This window comes from Exophiala oligosperma (genome assembly GCF_000835515.1).
Source record: "Exophiala oligosperma strain CBS 72588 unplaced genomic scaffold supercont1.1, whole genome shotgun sequence".
NCBI lineage: Eukaryota > Fungi > Ascomycota > Eurotiomycetes > Chaetothyriales > Herpotrichiellaceae > Exophiala > Exophiala oligosperma.
This window is the reverse complement of record NW_015622818.1, coordinates 3,578,393-3,603,461: the sequence shown is the minus strand read 5'-3', so window position 1 is coordinate 3,603,461 and position 25,069 is coordinate 3,578,393. Positions and strand designations below refer to the sequence as shown.

The 25,069-nt window shown below is 50.6% G+C and overlaps 11 protein-coding genes across 12 annotated transcripts; 7 read left to right on the top strand and 4 right to left on the bottom strand.

Annotated features, from left to right (window-relative positions):
* Positions 1-343: 343 nt before the first annotated feature.
* PV06_01229 (uncharacterized protein) lies at positions 344-2,244 on the top strand (the record flags this gene model as incomplete). The annotated part of the gene is made up of 3 exons (XM_016401823.1): positions 344-498; positions 611-792; positions 851-2,244. 3 exons carry the CDS (start codon positions 344-346, stop codon positions 2,242-2,244), a joined length of 1,731 nt encoding a protein of 576 aa, XP_016268876.1.
* Positions 2,245-2,799: 555 nt separating this feature from the next.
* On the bottom strand, positions 2,800-4,365 carry PV06_01228 (uncharacterized protein; the record flags this gene model as incomplete). Its single annotated transcript, XM_016401822.1, has 3 exons — positions 2,800-3,617; positions 3,735-3,805; positions 3,877-4,365. 3 exons carry the CDS (start codon positions 4,363-4,365, stop codon positions 2,894-2,896), a joined length of 1,284 nt encoding a protein of 427 aa, XP_016268875.1. The 3' UTR covers positions 2,800-2,893.
* Positions 4,366-4,703: 338 nt separating this feature from the next.
* Positions 4,704-6,006, bottom strand: PV06_01227 (uncharacterized protein). Its single transcript, XM_016401821.1, has one exon. The coding sequence runs from the start codon at positions 5,945-5,947 to the stop codon at positions 4,751-4,753; it is 1,197 nt and encodes a 398-aa protein (XP_016268874.1). The 5' UTR covers positions 5,948-6,006; the 3' UTR covers positions 4,704-4,750.
* A 714-nt stretch (positions 6,007-6,720) lies between these two features.
* On the top strand, positions 6,721-7,086 carry PV06_01226 (uncharacterized protein; the record flags this gene model as incomplete). The annotated part of the gene is made up of 1 exon (XM_016401820.1): positions 6,721-7,086. One exon carries the CDS (start codon positions 6,721-6,723, stop codon positions 7,084-7,086), a length of 366 nt encoding a protein of 121 aa, XP_016268873.1.
* On the bottom strand, positions 7,031-8,868 carry PV06_01225 (uncharacterized protein). The gene has a single exon (XM_016401819.1). It carries the CDS (start codon positions 8,823-8,825, stop codon positions 7,404-7,406), a length of 1,422 nt encoding a protein of 473 aa, XP_016268872.1. The 5' UTR covers positions 8,826-8,868; the 3' UTR covers positions 7,031-7,403.
* Positions 8,869-10,411: 1,543 nt separating this feature from the next.
* On the bottom strand, positions 10,412-12,256 carry PV06_01224 (the record flags this gene model as incomplete). Of its 2 annotated transcripts, XM_016401817.1 has the most annotated exons (5): positions 11,601-12,256; positions 11,349-11,456; positions 10,937-11,289; positions 10,806-10,875; positions 10,412-10,754 (listed from the first exon to the last, which is right to left on the bottom strand). In XM_016401817.1, the coding sequence occupies exons 1-5, from the start codon at positions 11,678-11,680 to the stop codon at positions 10,412-10,414; spliced, it is 954 nt and encodes a 317-aa protein (XP_016268870.1). In that variant the 5' UTR covers positions 11,681-12,256. The 2 variants fall into 2 exon arrangements, with proteins under 2 accessions (XP_016268870.1, XP_016268871.1); XM_016401818.1 differs by having other exon boundaries at positions 11,349-12,256.
* A 182-nt stretch (positions 12,257-12,438) lies between these two features.
* PV06_01223 (uncharacterized protein) lies at positions 12,439-13,878 on the top strand. Its single transcript, XM_016401816.1, has one exon. It carries the CDS (start codon positions 12,715-12,717, stop codon positions 13,174-13,176), a length of 462 nt encoding a protein of 153 aa, XP_016268869.1. The 5' UTR covers positions 12,439-12,714; the 3' UTR covers positions 13,177-13,878.
* A 124-nt stretch (positions 13,879-14,002) lies between these two features.
* On the top strand, positions 14,003-15,037 carry PV06_01222 (uncharacterized protein). Its single transcript, XM_016401815.1, has 2 exons — positions 14,003-14,429; positions 14,479-15,037. The coding sequence occupies exons 1-2, from the start codon at positions 14,068-14,070 to the stop codon at positions 14,771-14,773; spliced, it is 657 nt and encodes a 218-aa protein (XP_016268868.1). The 5' UTR covers positions 14,003-14,067; the 3' UTR covers positions 14,774-15,037.
* Positions 15,038-16,705: 1,668 nt separating this feature from the next.
* On the top strand, positions 16,706-18,327 carry PV06_01221 (uncharacterized protein). Its single transcript, XM_016401814.1, has one exon. It carries the CDS (start codon positions 17,179-17,181, stop codon positions 18,166-18,168), a length of 990 nt encoding a protein of 329 aa, XP_016268867.1. The 5' UTR covers positions 16,706-17,178; the 3' UTR covers positions 18,169-18,327.
* A 339-nt stretch (positions 18,328-18,666) lies between these two features.
* Positions 18,667-21,590, top strand: PV06_01220 (uncharacterized protein). Its single transcript, XM_016401813.1, has 3 exons — positions 18,667-19,095; positions 19,298-20,159; positions 20,207-21,590. Exons 1-3 carry the CDS (start codon positions 18,710-18,712, stop codon positions 21,293-21,295), a joined length of 2,337 nt encoding a protein of 778 aa, XP_016268866.1. The 5' UTR covers positions 18,667-18,709; the 3' UTR covers positions 21,296-21,590.
* A 1,105-nt stretch (positions 21,591-22,695) lies between these two features.
* On the top strand, positions 22,696-25,013 carry PV06_01219 (uncharacterized protein; the record flags this gene model as incomplete). Its single annotated transcript, XM_016401812.1, has 6 exons — positions 22,696-23,435; positions 23,549-23,914; positions 23,991-24,115; positions 24,258-24,388; positions 24,465-24,579; positions 24,685-25,013. 6 exons carry the CDS (start codon positions 22,696-22,698, stop codon positions 25,011-25,013), a joined length of 1,806 nt encoding a protein of 601 aa, XP_016268865.1.
* Between the last annotated feature and the right edge of the window lie 56 nt (positions 25,014-25,069).

Below are 25,069 nucleotides of genomic sequence, written 5' to 3'. Positions count from 1 at the left end.
TGTTCAAAGCTCCCTTGCTTACTCTTGTATCCGTACAGCATATCATCAACCTCTCGCCTACTCTGTATTTTCTTTATTATCTCCGAGACTTTGATATATATACTACATACTCCCTTACATCCAACTTGAAAACTTGGTGGACGAGCACTCGTACTCTCATACACTCGTCGTCCTACCAGTGATTCTTTCCATAACCAACCTCCTCTCCATTCCATCGATACAGACCCTCGTATACGGTGGTGATCCAGCCGATCGACCCTCAGTCCATGCATATACATAACAACCCCCAAACACCAATATCAGTGCCACCAAACAACAAACCGCCCCCGCCGCCGCCGTCATCATGAGCGCAGAGCGCAATCCCAGCACCGCATCTGGCATGCATCGCAAATCCGTCGCCGAAGAACCAGTGACCTCTGTCCTCTCCGCTGGTGAAATACCCATCTACGACAGGGAATTGACTGCCGATGAAGAAGTCCTCGCTGCTCTGGGTTACAAGTGAGAATCCCTCTTTCCCTGTCTCTCGCTCTCCCATCCTCTCTACCCTTTACCAAGACCACGTATACGGAGTAATATGTTGTGTACTGACTGGTCCAAATCAAAATGATAGACCCGAGTTCAAACGTGAATTCTCTCTCTGGACGTCCTTTTGTGTATCCTTCGCCGTGCTTGGACTACTCCCTTCCTTCGCATCGACTTTGTCTTATGGCATGGGTTACGCAGGTACACCCGGTATGGTTTGGGGATGGTTGATCGCAATGGGGTTCATTCAATGTATCGCCATGGGCATGGGTAAGTACACATTTCCCTAGAACATTCTTCACCACTCATTCACGTTTTTCCGAAATAGCCGAACTATGTTCGTCCATGCCGACATCTGGTGGATTATACTATGCCTCAGCAGTGCTCGCACCATCGGGCTACGGTCCTTTAGCATCCTGGATAACAGGCTGGTCGAACTGGCTCGCCCAAGTCACAGGCGCGCCGTCAGTCGACTACGCACTCGCGTCCATGATCCTCGCGGCCGGATCCATCAACGACCCGTCCTACGTGCCGTCCAACTATCAAGTTTTTCTTCTTTCGACGCTCCTCATGATCATCCACGCCATGATTTCGTCCATGCCGACGCGGTGGATCGCCACGTTCAACTCGTACGGGAGCACGTTCAACATCATCGCCCTGATTATTGTCATCATCACCATCCCCGCAGCCACGACTCGACCGGACCAGGGTCTCCCTCGCTTCACCAAGAGCAGCACGGTCTGGGGCAACTTCCACGTGGGCACCGACTTCCCCAACGGCGTCGCGATCCTCATGTCCTTCATCGCCGTCATCTGGACCATGTCTGGCTACGATGCGCCATTCCACCTGGCCGAGGAGTGCAGCAACGCCAACATCGCCAGCCCTCGCGCTATCGTCATGACCTCGGCCTTTGGCGGGCTGATGGGCTGGTTCCTCCAACTCGTCGTCGCCTACACCGTCATCGACATTGACGCCGTCCTGGGCTCGGACCTGGGTCAACCCTGGGCGTCTTACCTGATCGAGATCCTACCCCAAAAGACGGCCATGGCCATGCTCGCCCTGACCATCGTCTGCGGCTTCTCCATGGGCCAGGGGTGCATGATCGCCGCGTCTCGTGTCACCTTCGCCTACGCCCGAGACGGCTGCTTCCCCGGCTCTCGCTGGTGGAAGCAAGTCAACCCTTACACCAAGACGCCCGTGAACGCGGTGTGGTTCAACTGCGCCATCGGCATCTGTTGCACCTTGCTCCTGTTCGGCGGCACGGCCTCCATCGGGGCCATCTTCAGCGTCGGTGCCATCGGTGCCTTTGTCGCCTTCACCATCCCCATCACCATCCGGACCTTTTTCGTCGGCAACCGATTCCGCCGGGGGCCCTGGCACCTGGGCAAGTACTCTTACCCGATCGGTGTGTTGTCAACCTGCTTCACCGCCCTCATGATCCCGATCCTGTGTCTGCCCAGCCTGACGGGTTCCGACCTCGACGCCTCGGGCATGAACTGGACCTGTCTGGTCTGGGGTGGCCCCATGCTCTTGGCCCTGGTCTGGTGGGTCGTCGACGCCCACAAGTGGTTCACGGGCCCCAAGGTCAACATCGCCCACCAGATGTTGGGCCGGGAAGGGAACGTCCTCGAGGGCAAGGAGGATGGCGGTGCTGCCGGCTCCGAGTCGGACATGCTCGCCGCTTCGAGCACCAAGGGCCCCGACAAGGCCGTGGAGGTGTAGGTACAGTAACGTGGCCAAACAAGCACGACTCCCACACATCCTATCCCAGAACATATCTTCATCGGCAGAGACCACACTGGGGAGGGGCTACGGACGTGTGCTTGGTGCGGTGCGTGTACATGTGTGTATGTGCTCACAGAAGTAAATTGTGCAAACTTTGTACTCGAATGCAGTCAGTATTTTCCCAAGGACTTTCAGATTCCTCGATTCTTCCGTAGTACGGGGTATTTAGCTCGTATTTTGTTTGTACATTTATTGACAGTTCACTTTTCACGTTCCATCTTTTTTTTTCAGAGGTTGCCTTCAAAACGATATATCTTCCGAGAACCACGTGAGTTTGGTTCCTTGACATAAAGACCCAGCAGGTTGACGTGTGTGTCATCATCGGGATCCGGACTGAGGCTCTTGAAAAGAGAATTTTTCAAGAACCGTTCATTCGTATCAAAGAATCTAGATACCCTGTTGTTCGAATGCCCCCCCCCCCAACAACAACGCCAATCGCTGATGCTTGAGTACTTCCTCTCTACGACCCACCCAAACCACACCCCTTTTGTTCTCGTCCGTGTCTGTGACATTTACTGGTGCTCTCTCTTGGAGTACCCGGGTCGAGGCCCAGCCTGATCTTGACTCGAACAGGCTCACTCGTCTCTCACGCGGCCAAAACACCGGCCAATTGACACGACAGATCGAGCAGCGCGAGATGCTCATCCACCCCGTCGACCAACCTCTTGTCGAATTCCGAAAACGTCTGCGTGAGCTTGTACCTCTTCCTCGAGTCGATCAGGTCATCGAACACGAGTTTGGAGTGTAGACTCGCCAACACCTCGTTCGCCGCGTACCCCGACGCGGCGATGTCGGTGATCTCGGCCGCGATGGCGTCGTAGTTCCGAGTGTTGCCCTTTTGCAGGACCTCGACCAGTCTGTCCGTCAGGTCGGGCGGGAACGTTCCTGCGATCTCGTCAATGTCGGAGACTTTGATACTCTTGGACTCTTCTGTCAAAGGGGCGGCAGCGGCGCCGTCTCCGACAGCAACATCATCATTGTCACCAACTCCGCCCATTTCCTCGTCCGAATCGTCCGGGATGGTCTTTGATGTCTTTTTGTTGGCCGAGGAGGCTGTTCCACTTTGACCGTTTGTGGATGTTTGATTTGGTGTGGGCGTCGCTCCGACTAATCGAGCGGCGCTCTGAAGCAAATTGATGGCCCTTCTGAGATCGCCGTCCGATACTTTCAAAGCCCGTTCGATCACGCCGTCGTCGTATTTGACGTTTTCCGTAGCTAGGATCTGTTGAATCCGTGACGATGCTTGGTCACCCTCCAACGCTTTGAAACGGAATTTGGAGCATCGAGATGCAATTGGGTCAATTATTCGGCTTGACAAAAAAATATGTTAGCTTTCGGTAGGTGGTCAACGGGCAGTCATGTTTCGAGATGGACAACAAGGCAAACGGGTACGCAGGAGGCGAAGGGTATGAGTACGGCATACTTACGAGACGTAGTTACAACAAAGACAAAATCGGGTGATTTTGCTATGGATCTCCATTACTCGTCTCAAAGCGCCCTATTCCGATACATTAGCTGCGCAAGTCTAGCGACATTGCATATGGCACGAAGTAAAAGGTCAGTACTCACCTGAGCATCTTGTGTCAAGGAATCGGCCTCGTCAAGAATAATCACCTTGAACGGCGGACACGGGTACCGATCTCGATACTCCTTCGAAGCAGGGGCACTGACGAGATGCAGGGCGGCGAATTGTTTGACTCGTTCTCTGATCACGGACAATCCTCGCTCGTCACTGGCGTTCAACTCGAGTACCCGCGAATGAAACAACTCGGGCCCGAACAGCTCTCGACAGAGGGCCAGGATCGTCGACGTTTTGCCAGTCCCGGGAGGCCCGTAGAGTAGAAGGTGCGGTAGATTCGAGGCGTGGACCATTCGGTTCAGTGTCTGGACGACGTGGTCTTGTGATCGGACGTCCTCTAACGACTTTGGTCGGTACTTTTCCACCCACGGTGCCATTCGAGGAGCGGCGGCGGCGGAGCCATCGTTGGCTTTTGGTTTCGAACTTGAGCCCGATGCCGCCGCTTGTGCACGGGCTTTATTGTCGAAGAAGTTGGCCATCGTGGGAGGACGACACAATCTGGAATCGATGCAATGCCGCTGTCCTTATCTTGATGGAGTCGGTTCGATTCCTATGTGTATGTACAAGACGTTGACAGACTTGAGGAAAGATCGAATTTGGTATGCTGGTTCGTTTTGGCCCGCCTGAGACATGCGATCAATTGAATGCATGAGGAAACATCCAAGACGCGCTCGACTCAAAAGTCGCGTTAATGGGCTTGGCGCGGTCGCCACATGCAGGGACAAGGCTACGAGAACTCTGTACAAGGCTGCCACATTTCAGGAGCGTTGTAAGGAGCAGTCATCTTTCTGTTACTACTAGAACAGTCTTTTCCAGCGGAGAATGGTATTCATTATTCAAAATGTGGACAACAACCAACTCATCCTACAGTTCGTCTTTTGAAGCCACAGGAGTTTCAATCTCCACTTCCATCATCCTTTTCTTTGTATTCCGCGGCTGCTCTTCTGACTGTGCTTCGCGTTCCTCATCCGTGAGATCCTCAAGGCTTTTACCTTCTTCCGTCAAACGCCCTATCTTCTCCACCATGCTCTCCTCGATGACCTGGGAAGGTTCGGCCTGCGCCGGCTGTCGATGCCATCCCGCGCCTTTCGGGGCCAAACTGATACTCTTGAAATGAATGCCCGAACTGTGCGTGGGCATTCCTCTCGCGTTCACCCCAGGCATGGATATCGACATGGTCGGTTTCGGCATAGGCTCCGAGGCCAACTCGGGCTTCCCGAGGCCAATCGCCCCCAAGCTCGTCAGGGTGAACCACCACATCGCGCGGAGCGGCCACCAAACAAAGAGTATCAAAGGTCCGTACAGAAGCCGTCTGAAGATCAGCCAGACTATCGTCACCGCCAGGATGTAGAACGAGCTCTTCAAGAACCACGTGTCCGACTTGTTGCTGCGCACCAGTTGGCTCACGAACCCCCTCGAGGCCTTCAGCAGGTCCGTCGTCCCACTGTAGCTCTCGTTCAGACTCTTCAGCGCCTCTTGACTCTCGTCGAGGGTCTGTTGGGCGAATTGACCGCGCGACACTTCTGCCTCCATCTGCGCGTGCACCCGTCGCAATGCCATGGTCACGTCTTCGGAGGCCCGTTCGGCCAGCTCATCCTGCGTCAACTTATCGTGTGTAGGCCGAAATCGTGCATGGCTGCCGTCACCCTTCCGGTCTGCAAATAATTGTTCCCGCTCCTTTCTCTTCTCAGTGTTGGCCGTTCGTTTCGCCACAAGCTGCGCCCTCCGGAAGTGGCCACGCGCGCTTTTCAGATCTTCTGTCAGTCGAGCCAACAAGTCTGCGTTTCGCTCACGCTCGTTTTCCCGGTCCCCGCCTGCAAGCGAAGCTCGTCGTTGCATGGGTATTGAGTCATCGTCTAGTTCTTGTCTCAGTATCTCCAGCGTGTCCTCCTGCTCTTTCAAACCGTCGTGGATTTCGCTTGCAAGGTCGACTCTCCGTTCGTCTGGGTTAGCATCAGGGCATGACGCAGCAGAAAAGGTTCGGAGTTGTTGTATGAGATTCAAAGTGTCTTTGTACGAGTCTGCAAGCGCCTGTAGACGCTGATGCAGCGAGCGCGACATGTTGGTAGTTGTTGAGTGGTGACGTTATGAACAGGTAGGTTGGTGCTGGTGACCATGTGTCGTGAATGCTGGCGTGGCTTGTTCTGGAAATGCAAACATGGCAAACCTCGGAATTTCTTTGGCGTGGGATTTTCCGCGATCCTTTTGAGCACCACCACCACCATCACCACCCAGCACTAGACCAGCAATACGAGCGCAAACAACGCCACACTCTCGAAACACTCCTGAGCATTTACAAAAAGCGATCAAGATTTTCCTGAAGAGAGGCAAATACATAGTCGAACTTGACGCATCTCGCTCGCAACAGTCCTCACCTATTTTCCGCAGCAGCATCTCGAAACGACCGAACGACTGCACAAAGAATTTCAATAAAAGCACATACTTGACCCACGATGATAACTACGTACATAACCACTCTTAAGACGGCATTCAATCCATTTCAAGCTGCCTCCAAGGTCCCGCGATTATTCCTAAATCTGCTACCCGCCGAAGCTCACAAGTCCATCAAAATCTCCGCAAAACAATTAGCTCGAACGTCTACTGCACCTGCGACGTTGGAGCTTGGGTTAAAAGATGGCAAGACGCTGAAATATACCTGGGATTCGGGTGCGTCAAAACCCACAGCATCCACGGAACAGAAAGTCAAGAGAACCAGTCTACAGGACATCGTGGAGGAAGTGAACAGGCATGCCAGAGTACTGGATCGCAAGGCGGAGTTGTCAGGATAAAACAGACGGCATCAAGAGGTTTCACCGGCATTGGTAGCAGGCCCGATGATACTGTGTACAAACGCTCGAAATTCGTCAGTCCGAGTTTACAGTCCAGCGTGCGTCAGACACCATTGCTTACGCAGCAACGCAAGCAAGAGCTTCCACGAGGACTCGCGGCTTGTATACGATCCAGAACTTCCGCTGGGGAGATTCTGTGCAAACGGAATTAGCTACTTGGCTCTAAGTGGTGGTCTCAGTTTCGGGAAGACTAGGTTAGTTGTCCGGTCTTCTGTCTCAATATGTATCTATAAAGGTGAATCTGCAAGGCGGATAGGCATAGAGGAGCACGGCGCTGGAACAAGAAATATTGCAACTCGAAATTCATTGATATTGTTCATACAATGTTGTGAGAGGCCTGCTAGAATGTAGCATCTGTTATACAATGTGACGCAAGATCTAGCGACACGGAGAGGACATCTGGCCGCTCTTACTGGGACGATGTGGCGACGATCCTCCAGCGGGGACTTGGTCTGGTGTTCGCTGGTTCAGCATATTCGCCTTTTGCTTAGGTCATGCTGGATATAGAATCCTTGATATAGCATCTGACAGCCTCGTTCGAGGACAAGGTCGGCATTTCAACGCGCTCACTGGCGCGTTCACGTCGTCTGGAGTAAACTGTTAAACTGAAATCTTGATCATCCGATGGTGAAGTCAATTAATATTAATGGGCCTGTGCCGTCGACTGATCACACTGCAACGGCCATGGCACCCTGTCCAAGACCTTCAAAGCCGGCGTTTTCTGCCGCTATCTCTGCCTTCTGCTTCTTCATTCGTTCTTCGCTTGGACTCGGAATTTCCGTGCCTCGATCATGACTCTGCTCTAGAGCTCTCTTCTTTTCTTGGTTTTTCGCTTGGTTCTCCTTTGCATGTTGTTTGTTGAGCCGCTTCATGTCTGCCTTGGTCATTCTGGGGAGGTCAAGTTGCAAGACATGATCGACTTCTTTGGCCATTTCCACAAATTCGGAGTCCGTGATTTCCAGGATGGCTATTGCCTCGCTGTAGCTCCTCGACATCTGAATGCGCTGATATTTGGGACTCTTCCCAGGCATAAGTTGTGATAATAGAAACTTCGTGTTCCTGTATCTGTTTTCAACGCTGATGGCGAACTTCATATATTCCTTAACCACTTCCTCCCAATACAAAAGGCCGCCCTGCTGTCCAGATCGAAAAACGGACGAGTTCGCTTCAGCAGCTGTCGCAATCATTGCTCCATCAACGCCATATTCTTTTGCAAGAGCGAGTCCTTGGTCACGAGATGTAACGTCCCCATTCATCAAGCAGGCAACGCCGTGACTTCTGCATATGTCGCCAATCATCCGCAGTTGCTCACGAATGGCACGTTCTCTCGGCCTCATTGGTGTTGTCCGGCAATGTATGGTCAGACCAGTGATCCCGGTCTTACAGAGTTTGTTGACCAGACTCGATGTCAATTCCGGCGTTTCGAGCAGTCTGATTTTGACACTGATGCCAATTTCGTACGGTATACCCACCTTCGACACCAGCGTCGTCAAGATGTCGCATAACTTGTCTGGTGTTTTGAGTAAAGCAGCTCCCATGCCGCCGCAGGTAGAGAACGGTTTCGGGCAACCTGCATTAACATCGACTCCACGTACATAGGGTGCGATAAGCGTTGCTGCCTGCACTGCCAAATCAGGGTTGGAAGTGCCGATCTGGTATATCAGTCTATCCGATTCTCGTTTGGGGTCGATGCGAAATATGACCGAATCTTTCTCGGGGCCATCTGGATTCTGATTGTTCGAGTTCCGACTCCATTCTACACAACCCGTACGAGGGTTTGTGCGTTGAGTTGTCCCGATCATGGACCGGTCAACTGTTTCTGGTCCCCAAACTAGATCCGCACCGTATTTCAGGGCTAGCAAACGTGAAGGCAGTTCTCCTGAGCGCACCATTGGTGCAAGAACGATCTTGCCTCTGTAGTCGACGCCATTCTTCGGGATAGGAACATGAGGGACGGCAGATGAAGAATTATCGGCGGGAGTAAGGGACGCCATTCTGAGGGGAGTGTGGCAGAAGGCTCGGGTGAACGTTACGAAGGATACAGTGCGTCGTAGCAGAGACTGTGGCCGAGCAGCATGGCCGACAGTCATATGAAAGGTTGTGGTACGAGTAGAATATGAGAGGGGTCCTCCGTACTCTCAACGATTGTCGTGATGATCCCATTCGCACTTGTTTCCTCAGTTGGGGCCTGCGACGACAAAGTTTGTGGTCACGTGCACTGCATATTATATAAGCAGATCTTGCCTATGTCAATCAGTCTCCTATGTATCAACGCTAGGCGCGACGCCGCCTTCAACATTGAAAAGAACCAAAAGTCCCCTTTCCAATTCTCTTCCCATTCACCTGTTTTCCTTTCTCTGCAAAGTCTATTGGCGCCTGCAAGCAGCAGCATGGATTATGAATAGTCTGACGGCGAAGAATTGTTCTAGCATGTAGCCAAAGCCAATATGTTATGATTCATGGACACGGATATCAAGAAGAATGGCGACGCATCCTATCTCAGGTCGCGCCTTCAACTCCCTGGGAAAGCAGTCAAGACAAAAAAGCTGGTGACAAGGAAGAATGTGGGAGGTGTTGCTGATTGGTTATGAGCACTCATTGAAGCGCTCTACTCACACTTCATGGGCATGTCACGTATACGAGAGGGGCCAAAAACGCATATAGGCCTTTGGTGATTCATGATTGGTCGTGTTCCAAAGTGATGCGAAGAGAAAGCACCAGTCCACAGTTCTGCCATACAAACAAAGGGCTGGAAAGTGGCTGTGGGAACAGTGTGATCTGGCCTAGCAGTTTTTGAGTCAGAGCAACGACCAGATGTGATTCAACACCATCGCTATCTTGCTTGATGATTTCCTCTGAGGCTTTTGGTGTCTCATCGAAGAATTGACTTCTCCAATTCATACAAAAGAAATCTACTGCCAATAGAGCTGAGATACTTCCACTCACCAGAGATCGGCTTCACCATCGCGCGTGAACCTGAGGTTGTGAAGAAGGACGAACTTGTGGCACAAATGTACATTCCTAGCTCCCTTGCTGGCCCAGATGGGTTTGGATCTGGACGGTGCAGACCACATCACAAATCCTTACACGATTCCACATTCCTATCTGCCAAAAGCTGCCAAATCTTCAAGGTCAGCTCGTCTTTGCAATGCTTGTCTGAGAATGAACGTTAACGCCTATGCCCAGGATGGCTATAAACACTCTGAAAGCTTAGCCGGCCTCCTGCAATCAGCATGCAGTTGTGCAGTCTGCACATGATACTGAAAGAGATGCAGAGCTCATTGCAGTGCAGCAGGTCAGAGTCTTTCGGCAAGCCACTAGCATCGATGAGCATGGTCGATCTACTCAAGGAGTTTCGAGACGTCCTGGCCAAGAAAAGCATATGCTTACCGGCGCAACTACCTCTCTTCCTCATGATGAACAAAGGCGAATGCGAGGACCATAAGCCTCGGGAGCCTGAGTATCATCGTTGACTGCAAGTAGAGACAAGTGGCTCAACATCGGAACCAGCGTCATGATGCGGCCCTCAAGAGTGTGAGGTGAAGTGAGAAAGGAAAACTGTACATTGAAGATCAAACCGGCAGTGTGTTGTTCATTCTCGGATTGCAACTATCCACATCCTTTTCCACGTACAGCCACGGATATGGGGGTCGTCAGAACCAGATGATAGTTCTGCTCAACGAGGCTCGTGCAGCTTGTGCGATCTCTTCTCTATCAACTCACACACCCTCTTACTTTCCTTGTCGAGAAACTCGGGCGCCTTTCTCGGAACGGCACCTTGGGTTTTATAGTTCGGTCCTACCTCGAAACACTCTCCTGACGTTGGACTGTCACCGAGTAGCTTCTCAAATACATCCACCACACCTTCAATTGGAGCCAATACTCCTTCTTTGTCGAGAGTATCGTAAAAGGCGGATGTTGAAATATTTGTGCGAACAACATTGGGACAAACGGCGTTCATGGTGATCTTCTCCTCGGGAAGATAATGTCCATATGAGCGAGTGAGGCCGACGACGCCACTGGCGACCATCATCAGTATACTCCAAAAAAGAATTGCAAAGGTAACTTACTGCTTAGCTGTGGTATAGATGGGCACGGTCGGTACGGCATACAAGCCACAGATACTCGCGACACAGCCAACTGGCTCACGTTAGGCGATTACCTTGCAAGAAGAAGGAAAAAGGGAAGAAACAAAACTCACTCTTGCCCCTGAATCCGTTCTTGCCAGGCTGTTGCTTTCGGAATTGCTGTATCGCCAAGGAGACCGTGTACAAGACGCCGGTAAGATCGATATCAATCACAGATAGATCTGGCATTTCGAATCCAGTCTGTGAAGGGTTGTTGATGATTGAAGCGCGCTCGCCCACACCGGCGATCGGATATACGTAATCGATCCGTCCAAAGTCTGCTACGGCTTGGCTGAAAGCTTTGGCTTGTGAGTTCCAGTCTGCGACGTCTACGTGCGCACATTTCGCGACTGGGCCTTTTTGATTGAGTTCGTCGGCGAGCTTTTGGGCGCCGTCGAGGTCGCGATCGGCGATGAAGACTTTGATGCTGCGGCCCGGTAAGCCATATTGGTCAGACAAGGTCTTGAAATGAGGGCCGCTACGTACTTGTGCTTGACTAGCATTTCAGCAACAGCGCGGCCTATACCACTGGCGCCGCCCGTCAAGTAAGCATACTCTCCCGACATTCTGAACTGATGATCTTCGAGCTGGATTCTGTGGATCAGGCAGATGGGAGTATCAACAAGATTATTCGAATATGGTTATGCAGGGCAGGGATTAAGTCTGAGGAAGGTTTTGATGAAGGTCACTTATGTCCAGGCACGGTCAGGTATGTATATCGATCAGGTGGACACCTACCTCGGAACAGAACAAACCGACAGTATGGAAATGTGCTGAACTGTGTTCCACTTGAGCTCCAGTTGTGAGGGGTTAGCCATCAGTCCGCGAGCTCCTCGCAGCTGGAGAAGCCATCAGGCTGTGCTACGCGACCATGAACATGTAAGTGACAGCCTCGGTGAAGGGCCCTTTTGCGGGGCAGGTGAGGTCCAAGAAGTTGGAAATTTCCCCAGAAAATCCACGGTTCCGAGATATCGTGCGGAGATGCAAATTCATTGAGATTCAGGTACTGTATTCTAGTATTCTCGTGTCGATGCTCTCGGTTCCGTGGAAGTCACTTATGGGGCAAGTGGAGGGCATGCGATCACAGAGTCTGCAGTCCTTCCTGCGTCGTGATGTTCCCGTTGGGTTGGATTGGGTTAAAGAAGAGGAAACGCCAACAATGAAAAGCGTGTCAGACAAAATATGATATGGACGTATTCTGCCTGATTTTGTGCCTGGGTTCGTTTGTCTGACAATCCTCATTTAACAAGTACTCGACCTCGGGATCGAATCGCCCCTTTGAAAAGATCAATGGATTGCAGGCTAGTTTGTTGACGAGGAAATGAGGATACAGGCAATCTTTTTCTGGTCTTCGTCTCGACCTAGATTTTTTAATCTGGCCTATGCTTTAAACCTGCACCCTATTGTGAAGAGCTTCCAATTGTACGGTCCAGGGAGTTTTATGCAGATCCTGAAATTGCCTCGGCTTATGCACCTGATGCAGGACCGGCGAACAACCCGTCGCTGACGTCGCCGTTCAATTTGTATCGACAAGTCGTGAAAACATTCAACCGGAAACGATACAGTACAACCGCATGCTAAAGATACAACAGATCCGTAGGAGTGATTGATAGTATCACAAATGACATGCTTGTAGCAATCCTCCCTTGACAACACAGTTTACAAGTTTCCAATTAACCATAAACACTTTCTACGACTTTGCACTTTTTACAGAGCATCTCACAAATTCTACTTTGCGTGACCACATATCTCCCGCTCATCCGCAGACTCTCCGGCGACCTTACTTACACCGCACCTCGACATACAAACAATATCTGCGACCATCTCTTGTTGCGAATACTAACGATTCACAATGTCCGCGATCCACCGTCCTGCCCACCTCACCCATGCCGCCGCCAAAGTCGCCTCGGCCGCCTGCATCGAAAAAGCCAAGGCGATCAACGTCCCCATGAACATCGCCATCGTCGACGCCTCACTGTACCTCTTACATTTTGAACGCATGCCTGGTGCGAAACTCACCTCCATCGACATTGCACAGAACAAAGCCTTCACAGCCGCCGGCCACCGCGCCCCGACGTCCGTGTACAAGGAGGCCGTGTGGCCTGGCGGCCCTGCGTTCGGGCTCAACAGCAGCAACGGTGGCCGCTTCATGTACGTGGCAGGCGGTATTCCGATCGTCCTGGACGGCGAAGTCGTGGGTGCGATCGGGTGCAGTACGGGGACGCCCAAGCAAGATACCGAGGTTGCGCAGGCTGGGGTTGATGCTGTTATGGAACTTATCAAGAAGACGAACACGACAAAAGCTAGGCTATAAAAAGAAGAGTAACAAAGTTGTTCTTACGCACAAGGTCCGTGGATACATTGTATGTGTTATGATACAAGAAGTTGAGGTGCGGAGTCTGGTTCTGTCGGTACCTTGTTGACATCTGCAAGTCAAGGGAAGAGCATTTGTGTCCCCTTATGCAGGGTGATACATGGGTATTGATCTGATCCGCCCGTTTGGAGAGACTGCTACTTTGAATAGTGTGAGAACACAGATCTATGAAAGGGAGGCAAGGTGGCTACGCCTGGGCTCGTTAGCCTTCCCATATAAAGAATTGATGTGGGGGGACAAATACTCCGTACATGAATGTATGAAGAAAATTTTACGAAAAATTTGGTGAGTGATACATTGTTGGCTTGAAGACAACGTTCAAGTACGAGCACAGAAGCACGCTGGGGAATGAACAACTGTAGGGCTCTTGATCTGCACTCCGAAGCGAAAAGTTTGGCACCAAATCCTTGATGGGATGTAGATGTAGAAGGGCGAGAGGCTTGAGTAAGCATGTCGGGGCAAGGTCTCTGCCGGTGAAACAGCGACATCAGAGCGAGATCATCTTTTTTCTCCTCCCGCCCCAAGAATATATACGTCTTCATCGTGTCGGAATAACAGTACTGTAGAGAGTCCATATACATTTGTATGGTAATACAAGGGAGAGAATTCTGCCTCAAGAGAATATACATAAAGTGATTGGAGGCCAAAACAAAAGCGGCGCCGGGACTAAGCCGAAAAAATGATGTCACTTTGTTTACGTGCTGCCTCGCCTACAATTTACGTGGTCAGGGCTTTTACGGCGCAATCGACTATTGTATACCCGCGTTCTCAATTTTCTTGTCGCTGGTATCCTCCAAAAGGACGAGAAACTGCGCAAGAACATACAAAAAAATGAATACACGGCCTTCCAATTCGCCTTCCCCTCCACCTGCGGCCCCGATCGCGTCGACACCGGGGCCTCGTGCTGCGGCGCTTCAGAAAGTGTTTGCAGGTGCATTGTCGTCCTCAATCAGAGCGAACTCGTACGCCAATTTCAGCTCATGTTTCCCAACACCTGCGAAATATTGTCCGACGGCATTGGAGGGTGTATGGAAACAACTCAATACCAGGCTGGAAGAGGAGTGCACACGAGATTTTGAAAAGATCCTTGAAGAACGACAAGTCATTGAGGGCCTTAATCAGTGGGATAATATGATTGAGGATGCAAGAACCAGGAAAAATCGCAGTGTGGAAGGCGAAACGCCTGACAGGCCGTGAGTTCTCGTGTCTGCGCATGATGCATGTAGAGACTGACCAGGACAGACTACACACCCTCTCCGCAGACGAACTGTACGGCGCCAATGTGACGCCCTTTTTGCAGCAGGCCAAGACAGAAGTGTCCTCCAAACTACAGACGACACAGCAAGACAACGCGATGATGGCGGCCAAGGTCAACGATGAACGAGCTGAGATTGAACAACTATTAAACGGCTTAGAAGGGGTTGTACAGGACATCGAAGGCAGTGTTGCTGCCATGTACGCGCACGAGCAAAATGACCCCAGCGAATTGAAAAGCGCCGTTTGGCAAATGGAGCAAGAGGTGGCCGCTACACGATAGCGCGAGATGTTTGCTTTCTCTTGGACGAGGCTATGTCTTCTTGCATTTAGCGTTGGCGCTGACGGAGTCTGGTTCTTTTGTCTAGCATGAATTCCTCATGACATCGACAAATCACATATTCGGAAGCTCTTTGTAACACGAGACGATGTTAGAAAATGACATGACTGCGGTAACGAGCCATCAAAGGACCTATCGATCGATTGTACTCCGTACTCAACGGTGATTTGGCTCTTTCGAACTGCATGACATTCAGTGGTCGCCAGGGTCTCAACTTCCGGTTGATGTTAGGCGACGCAATATCCTTGCTCCGCTGATGGAGCGAGTTCTTCTGCCGTCGACCACCATTTTTTGGCTGAAGTATGCGCGATACCTGACTGTCTCTTCCGGAGAATTTCACCTTGATCCGACGGATTGCGAATTGCAGAAAGGCTGACCAACCACAAGGAAACGATATGCCAAGCCAACTACTTCGAAATTGGATCTCGGAGATTTTGGTGTCTTTCTTTTTCCCCAGCTTCATCGTGGCTTCGCCGTCTGTCACCCATCAAACAACGATCCCCAGATGCTTCTCGACCTGTCGTTGTCGAATTCGGAAGCACCTCTTTTGTTGTACCACCGCCATCATGTTTCCCTGGTCCATAGAACTTCTGTTCCTGTCCATGGGCTGTTGGATTTAGCATTCATTGACCGCTGATTGGCCTCGGAGATGGCCAGGTAATCAGCTGTTGGGCATTTTTTACGGTAGGAAAATTTACGGATATTACTGCCACCTCTGTTTCCACCTCACTGTTTCCACCTCACACTACTCTTACCCAGTATCCATACTCCGTACACTTGAATCCATTTTCAAAGGTATGCCTTGCTTCTCAGCTTATCTATCACTGGCCGGGAGAGCCAATGTGCTTCCCCACGCGACTATTTGTTGTCTTGCGGCTGGAAATTGTGGCTTGGTCAAGGGCAGCAAATTCCCATCTCCACTTCCAGCGAATGAGATTTGATAACGAGATTGCGAGGCCGCCACCAACAACAACACTCATCGAGATTTCTCATCTCAACAACACCTCTTTCTGCCGTTCCTCTCAGCTGTGTTCGTTCCGCTTCCGCTATCGATCTTAGGCCCATCGCTCACAATTACCGTCTTTCTGGGCCCTGTAGCGCGTCAATCGTCTCCGATCAAACCTTGTCGATGCTCGACTCGCTATCCCAAGTTTTCACGAACATGACACGCCAGCTGCCCTCCCCGGGTGCCGGCTCCAGGCTAGATCATATTGGTGAGTTTGCGCAACGTCGAGACGCGTGCGAGGAAAAAAAAATATTGTTATGGTGTACGGACTACCTCGTAACAAACAAATGGGACTCTTGCTGTCTGTCTTGCCCTCCAACTTTGTTCTCTTTCGTATTTGCTAATTGCTAATTGTTGTTTACTCAAACTCCATCCTGCATGCATATGCATATAAACAATTTCGGGAACTCCACAACCTCTGACGTCTGCCCCTCCTCCATCCCATACATACTCTTGAGGCGTGTTTGGTTTTTTGCCCCTCCCGCTCACTACTGTATTTTCCCTCAGCTGTTTGTCTTATCCATGTGAAAGACCAGGGCTACCCCGACCACACACCGCGTTAGGCTCATCGGTCGCGTTAGAGATCAAAAGGCCATTCCGCTCGTTCGTTGAATTTGCGTCTCGACCCTCTGTTCGACGGCGGTCAACCTTCTTCATCACAATCCACGCATTCATTCACCGTCGAATTGCCCGTCTGGATGTCAACTTCCAGCTCGAACAGTACACTTTCTCGAAAAGGCTCTCGGGTTTGTAGAAGATCATCATACAACCTGGCAAAACGACGTCAATCTTCTGCACGGACCAGCTGTTTTTGCACGGATCAATGGAGAAACATATGACGATATGGTTGACTGTTTTGCTCGCAAATCTGTGCCTTGTTGCGAGCGCCTTCTTGAATTTCGTCCTTGCATGGAGTCTTAGGGACGTAACGATCTTGTCGACGCTACGGATCCTTCTATTCGTCGCTTTTGGTCTCAGCATAGTAAATCTTGCGAATATTATATGCTTCTCAACACTGTATGTGAGGAGGTTGAGGAGCTTTTCACTTGGTCGAAAAAGGACGACATGGAGTTTGTTCACAGCAGGCGCAATTACGTCGACTATCAGTATTTGCGTCTCAGGGGTTACTCTTGTATGGCTTGTCATAAGAAGGTCCAGCGTCCCAACCAACGTCCTACATGCAGCTCCGATAGTGCTCCTTGGTGTCTTGTTCGGCGTCTGGGGTGTTTCACTCTGCTGCCAGGTCCTTCTTTATTCGCTTCTCGCAGCATGGACGAAGAAGGTATTGAGGAAGCAAAGAACCCGGACGTTGGACTTGGATTTCGGAATCAGAGCTCCATCAATGAGCTATGCCGGAAGACCTAGCACTCAGCAAACGAACCAGTCTTTTGGCTCTCAAGAGGCGACCTTGAATTCACCACCAAGAACACCAGTGTCTAGGGGTGGTTCGATTGCAATGTCTTCTGCGACCCGGGTTGGCCCTTCATCGTCAAGGACAAAACTCATCCGACACTCAAATCGCTCGTCATTTGACACAGGACCCTTTCCAGCAGCAGAAGCTAAGGCAATCGACAGTGCCTTTGACAGCTGGGACACATCTTCTGTACACCAAGAAATGCGCGCCGCCATACATTCCTCGCCACCACCCCCTCGTCATGGCCTAGAACCGATCCCAGGTAGCCGACCGGATTCCCCAGCAGACGCTTTGGATGGTCCTTTTCTTCCCCAGTCTCCTGTTTCCAGCTCGCCTCCTCATGCAGCGACCTCAGATACGGCCACAGTCGTGGGTTGGAGCTCTTCACCGCGACAGCCAGCATCTTCGCCACCTTCAAGTCCACCCAACTTCTCACGCCCAACATCTTCAGGACAGAACAAGCCTCCGCCACCTGCATTTCATCAGTACAAGAATTCTATGCCTGAACTGATACATCCGCTTTTTCGACCCAACAGTCCTCATCCACCACCTGTTGCGAGAGCGGGAACAATGGTGACTGCATCGCCCTTGGCAGATCAGCCCATGACACCTCAGACTCTGGCTCGACTGCGAAGCAAAACAGATCTCTCCAAGGGACACTGGAAGGCAATGCCAAGCATCGACAAATCAGAATCAGAAACTCAAAGTAATAGTACTTCACCTCCAGACAGTCCGACTTTAGGTAGTCCTGGCCCATCGATTGTGGATGATGCTGAACTGCCTCCTATATTACCAGGATTTGTACTTTCAGCAGGATCGCGGAGCAGTCTGGTAGGATACGGGAAACGGAAAAGTGTGAAGAAGGAGCGACGGAAATCACAAACATCTGTTAGCAGTCGTTTGAGCCAACTTCTGTGATGGAATATGGTTGGATTCATTCTATTTTCCCGCGGCTACTGGCACCGCATCTTTTTGTGTAATGTCTGAAATATGTCTGATGATTTGTTTGTACTTAGCACGGAGTTGGTGGCAACGGACAGGGATTTGAAATGAGATATGAAGAGTCGAGCAGGCCCATATGTAGCCTAGGCTCCATAGCTTGGATCGAATAAGTTCCAACAAACACTGACTGTTCCTCAGGGTGAAACAGATATGGTCGTAGTAAGAGACATTGCTGCCTTAAAAAGAGGTATTTATCACATCGATGCAGATTCAATGTCAAATCCTTGTTCGTGATTGGCTACCTCGACTAATCCGGCCCTTACCGTAGTCCATTCCCTTCTGGGTTAGTGGGTCTGAAAAAGCGGCAAGGGGCGGCGGATCAAGGGCTGGGCTGGTCAATTCCGAGCCCAAGCAAAATGCTTCACTTCCCGAAAAAGGTCAGCAGTATTCAGAACACCTGACGAACCATTTCTACCTCAACCCATTGTTATTCACTTCACCTACAGGCCTATTGAGAATGGATTTTCACAAAACCGGTCAGCCATCAAGGCTGAATGGCATCAATGGACTTTATTCATGCTATTGTTCATCTAGTTTTTCTTCAGCTCAAAATACCTCCGCCCCCGAATGCTATCATCTCTTCCCTCGCACCTCTCAACATCATCCCCAAGCTTGGATGCCTCAAGAAGCTGCTCCTATATGGTTTCAATATCTCACAAAGATTTTGCAACAGCCATCGAAGCAAAGTTTGCTGCACCAGGAGCTGCCTTGCGCCGTTCTACACATTCAACCTTCTTACCGTCCATCCACCCTTCTAGAGTCAAACTTTTATGCTCACAGCATCAAAACGAAGGTTCAAACGTACCGCGTTACAAAGCTATCTTCCCATCCCAAGTCACGACTGTAAGTCTCAGCTGTTCCAAATATTCCTGAACCTTCCTTGCCCCCTTCCATTGCAATCATCTCCCAAATCCCAATTTCTTGGCGCCACAATCAGGATGATTCTGGGGTTGAGACGCTCTTGCCCACCACGATGTTCCTCCTAGCGTGGATCAGCCGAGTCATACAAGGTCTAGCATAACTTCTTGACTGACCACTCTACTAGCAACATGTCTCGGAAACGCTCAGCACGCGATCCTACCACCAGCTTCCACATGAATACACGAAGCCGGGGTCAAACGAGCACAATTCCTCCAAACACTTCTTCTGAAGACCCGGCATCATCGTCGACGTTGGCTTCATCATCGGAGCCATCAATAACACCACCATCACCCCGCAACACTCCCAAGCGGAAACTCTCCGAAACGGAGTTCAACACTGACGGAGGCCTTCCTGAAGCCAAGCGGCCATCACCAGAGCCAACCGCCATCGCCCCTCCAGCTTCTACAGTACCTGTTGAAGCAGCAACTGCCGCCCTGTCCAACGTGGACATTCCCCCTACAAACGCGGTTATCTCCAACACAGACGTCACCACCAGGAAACATCAAACGTCTAATAGCGAGGAGTCGGACTCGCGCTCTCCTAAGCGCACTGCCAATGGTGGCGCTCGCGCTCGCAAGGGCGTCCACCGGAATGGAGCGGGAAACCGGAAGGGGAAGCAAAAAGGCAGGAGGGGACGTGGTGGTGACAGTCCGGAGCCACCGAATCGCAAGCGTCCATTGACTCAAGATGAACGTGTCGAGATCTCCATGCTCAAAGCAAGACAGCATGAGTTGAAGAAGTTCTTCTCTCTAGTTGGCGCTCAGCAAGTGGACATTCTCGACCAGCTTGCTTCTCGGGATCTTTCCAAGCTTGCGCGAAAACCAAAGGCGCATCAGAAAGTGCCGGAATTTGAGACCGTCATAGAAGGTCTGAATTCATCCATGGAGGATATTCAAGACTTGATGAAGACACGAAAAAGAGTGCAGATGGAACATGAGATGCAACGATTGGAACAGGAGAAAGAGGTCATTGAACAGCAATTCAAGGTAAACCACCACACAATTGCAGAGCTATTCCAGCTAACACAGCATAGACACGAATCCAAGAGGCACATGAAGAACACCTCAAGGGCGCTGAAGGAGACATCATGCTCTTCGAGCGTGCCTATCGTGAGGATCACGACGAAACCCACACCGAGACTGGATCCGACCTTGGTGATTATCTTCGCTACCATGAACTTCCAGAGCCTGATGCACAACCTCGAGGTTACGTCTCACAAAGAATCATGGACGAAAAGTCCTTCAAATTGCAACTCGCCACATATGATGAACGAGCTAGACAACAAGTCCTCGACGAAGATATCATTGCACCTCTGTTGAGTGAAATGGAGGAAAGAGACCGAGAAAACCGAGAGGAGGAAGACCGCCAGAAATCACAGAGATTGAGTGCTCTGACAGATGAAGCCCTCAAGGAGCTTGATCGTATGACAGAACGCGAACTTTTATCTCAAGTCCGGGTCGACTCAGATACTAGTGGCTCCTTCAAGCTATCTACGCTTGCGGACGTGGCAATATGGAGAAGACCAACTCAAACCAGTCACGGCAGTTACGGGGCACCGTCATTTACCATGGCATCGAACGATGCGTTCCCTAGGCCATATTCGCCTCATCTTGGCCCTTTCCCGCCAGTCAGCCGGCCAGTACCACCACCAAATTCATTCAAACACATCCTCAATTTCGACACCCCCAGCCCTCTAACAAATTCGGGTCCATCGCAAGCAACCGAACCAGCCGAGAGAAATTCGCCTCGGGTCTCTTTAAATGGACCAGGTCAACATATTGCTCCAGCACCACCTAGGTCAGGTCATCGCTTCCAAGTGTTCAGACACACTCCCAACGGACGCGCTGGGGTTTCAAGCTCTGGACAGATGTTGGGTAGTGGACCGCAGCAATATATCTTCCAACCTCCACAACAACCAGTGCAATATCACCCTGCTCCAGGACGAACACCTCCACCTCCGCAATATGGCAATAGCTTGTCGAGTTTGCGCACTGATCGATCAGGGCGATCTGGAAGAACCTTTGTCAATCAAACTATTGAGACACTCAATCCTGGAACGACTGGAAAAGATGGAAACCCTCATCCAAAGGGTGGACAGAGAATTCTCCTTCCCAAAATGTGAAGACCTTTATGGGTAGGCGAGCAAGAGGTTCTCGACAACATGGAGCAGATTGATGGTAGCCCAGACAAGCAATCCAAGAGGTCATATTGGCATTTCTTGATCTTGGGTCTTGGAATCGATCTTTTTGTTTTTGCATTTTGCATGGTATTTGTACTCGCAGTAGTACTTACCTTAGCGATCTTGTGTACGGATTTAGAAGGGCAGTTCTCCTTGTGAGCCTACGAGGAGGAAACCAAAAGAACAGATTAGAAATTGCGAAAGAATTGTACCATGAGATGCTTGATCAGTAGACGGCAAATATTTTTCTTTGGATTAATCAGTGATCGACGACTACATTCGATTGTGTGTGTCTGTCTCGGAGGAGGAAGAGATTCACCACGAAATCCGTCTCTGCGACTCACCACCACGACGTTACGTATGCCAACAACATACGGAGTATAAGCATGCCTAGTTAGTTCTTGGGAGGTTCGAGGTTCCAGGGTAAGAGAGTAGTTGATGCTTGGTTAAGGCGCGCCACTGACATCACTTTGTATAGGCCATCCCTCCAGCGCACTCCCTTCTCTACAGATACCAAGACGCTACGAAGCTACTCATCATACCTGTAACGGGCATTATTTGGTGAGGATCGGGCGGAGAAGTTTCAACATCAACCAAATCAATTCGTTCGTTTCCAAAACACAGATGGGCGAAACCACATATCGATCATGATGGTGGCTGTCGTATCCGAATCTTGCCTTTTTTTTGCCCCATGATTTCCATTCCTGTTCTCCGTACGCTCTTAGGGATGTGGCTTTCGTTCAAGCCGGCCTCCTCCCCCCTTTCCCCCAGGTTTTCTTTTGACAGAAAACCCCCTTGTTGGATGGTGAGCTCTGAATGGTGCCCGCGTGCCACACCCGTAGCGCTACGAGGTAACTAGTATGTTGTATATGTACTACTCCGTACTACTTTTGCTGGCTCGTTGATGAAGTCATAAGCAAAGACAAGGGGCCGATACCTATACGCTCTCGCATCATCGCCGTCATCATCACCGCATGACCCGTGTCTGGGCATTTCAATCACAATGTGATGATGAACGGCGTTCTTTGGAGTGGGCGTGCGAAAAGAATCGGAAGAATGCGAACCCCAGCATCATGGCCAAGTTTTTCAGTTTTCACACTTGTTGTGCAGATTATAGGTATTGTGTGATCCCTTTTCTTGTTTCCCCCATTCTATTCCGTCTGCACTCGTACGGAGTCAACTTCTCCTTGAGATTTACACACAAAACTCTGTTCCTTGGACTACTTGCTTGCTGTCTTCAGCCCCGTGACGGTTTCTTATCCTCGCAGGTGTTCGTCGGAACCCGATTCAAGGCCAACGTACTCCGACTTGGCCCCGACACGATACAAGGATCGACGCCAAACATGTCCGTGTCTGATCAGTCGACCCTGGGGAACAACGGTGACCACCACGCTCGCACCGAGAAAGACTCCCATCATGAACAACACCGGCACCGACGACAACCAGACGTGCTTTCCTCCCCACCGGGGTCCCACGAACGTGCCCTCGGTGTTTCTGGACCTGAATTGGCCGCCGAAAACCTGGAAGGCGACGACCGGTCCAAACGCACCGACGGTAAGGTCGAACTGACCGAAGAAGACGCCTACGACAAACTGGGCTATTCGTTCCCGGCGTGGAAAAAATGGATGATCCTCGTCACCATCCTCCTGATCCAGACCTCGATGAACCTCAACGCCAGCATCTACGCCAACGGCGTCGACGGCCTGGCCGAGAAGTACACCATCAGCAAACAAAAGGCCCGGGTCGGTCAGATGATTTTCCTGATATGTTACGCCTTTGGGTGCGAACTGTGGGCGCCGTGGTCCGAAGAGTTGGGCCGCTGGCCTACCCAACAGCTCAGTCTGTTCTTGGTGAATATCTGGCAACTCCCCGCCGCCCTGGCTCCGAATTTCGCCACCATCGTCGTCGCCCGGGCCCTCGGTGGTCTCTCGACCGCCGGTGGTTCGGTCACGTTGGGCGTCATTGCCGACCTTTATCAACCCGAGGATTCCGGGTTTCAATATGCCGTGGCCTTTGTGGTATTGTCCAGCGTCGGTGGTGCCCCCGTTGGTGCTGTCATTGGAGGGTTCGTAGGGCAATATTTGTGAGTTTCCTTCCTTTCCCTTTATCACCATGGCCAAGATTTATGAAGGAGATTCTTTTTGCGGGGATAAAGGACAGTAGAGAGACAATTTTCCCTGACAGATATACAAACAGATCCCTACCGTGGATATTCTGGATGCAACTCTGCATCGGCGGTGCGGTTCAAATCATTCATTTCCTCATCATCCCCGAAACACGAGCGACCATCCTCCTCGACCGTGAAGCCAAGAGACGTCGAAAGAATGGCGAGACTCACTTCTACGGTCCCGATGAGCTAAAGAAACCTCGGTTCCCATTGAAAGAGTTTGGCAAGATTTGGGCCAGACCTTTTCAGATGTTTTTCACCGAGCCTATCGTATTGTTCCTATCCCTCCTCAGCGGGTTCAGTGACGCTCTACTCTTTACCTTTCTCGAAGCTTTTACTCCAGTCTTTAAACAGTGGAATTGGGAACCGTATCAAGTCGGTCTCGCTTTCTTGTCGTAAGTAACTATGACTTGGTCTCGTTGTGACTGTATAGGACCAGTGAGTGATTGAATTGCCAATGACACAAAACAGTTCCCTGATAGGTTATGTCTTTGCATACCTCACCTATCTACCCGTCATCAGACATCATAACAAGATACGTGACGAAGATCCAGACAAACTAAGTCCCGAGTCTAGGTTGTGGTGGTTACTTTTCCGTACGTACTTATCCATGACCACCTACCTATATTTTCCGCATTGAGGCACCCGCATTCCTTTTTCTTTTACTGTTTGACAACACAATGTTCTTGTCGTACTCGGTGTATGTAACGTGCTAATGCCTTTTTGAAATTTATGTAGTTGCCCCTCTTGAAACCATTGGCCTTTTTGGATTTGCCTGGACGAGTCTGGGCCCAGATTATGGTATACCATGGATAGCACCACTTATATTTACCGTTCTCATCGCGATGGCCAATTATGGAATATACAAGGTGAGTTTTGCCTTTTGCTTGTTCGACCGTGAGATGAACCGTGGGAATACGATATACTGATTATTATATGAAATAGAGCTCGATAGATTACATGATTGCCGCGTACGGTCCTTACGCAGCCTCTGCGACCGGTGGCAATGATCTAGCGAGGGACTTTTTGGCAGGTATCGCCGCTCTTTACAGTACACCTTGTGCGTCTCCCTCTTTTTCTACTCTACTTCCCTTCATTGATCAACCATATCCCCCAACCCGTGTGAGTCCGTCTGTCTGCCTGGGTATTGACTTTTTATATAAAGTCTACGAAAACATCGGTACAAAGTACAAACTCGAGTTGCCATCGACGATCCTGGCTTGTTTGTCCATTGTGGTCATCATCCCCATTTATATCTTTTACTGGAAAGGTGAATGGTTCAGGGACAGGAGCAAATTCGCCCAGGAACTCAACCTCGGCCGTCGTGGTGCCGTCGAGAGGAGAAGAAGCAGTGTACTCGCATTGAGGAATCAAAGTATGATGGGTGGTGGTGGTGGTGTGAGTGAGAAGGAGAATGAAAAGAGAAAACCCAACGCCAGTGGCGTCCCAGGACATGTCAACCAAAATGAAATCAGGCACGTTGAACAGGTGTGAAAACAGAACCGGAATCGACCCGTGTACAATGCATGTTGTGGTTGATTGTAAATGTT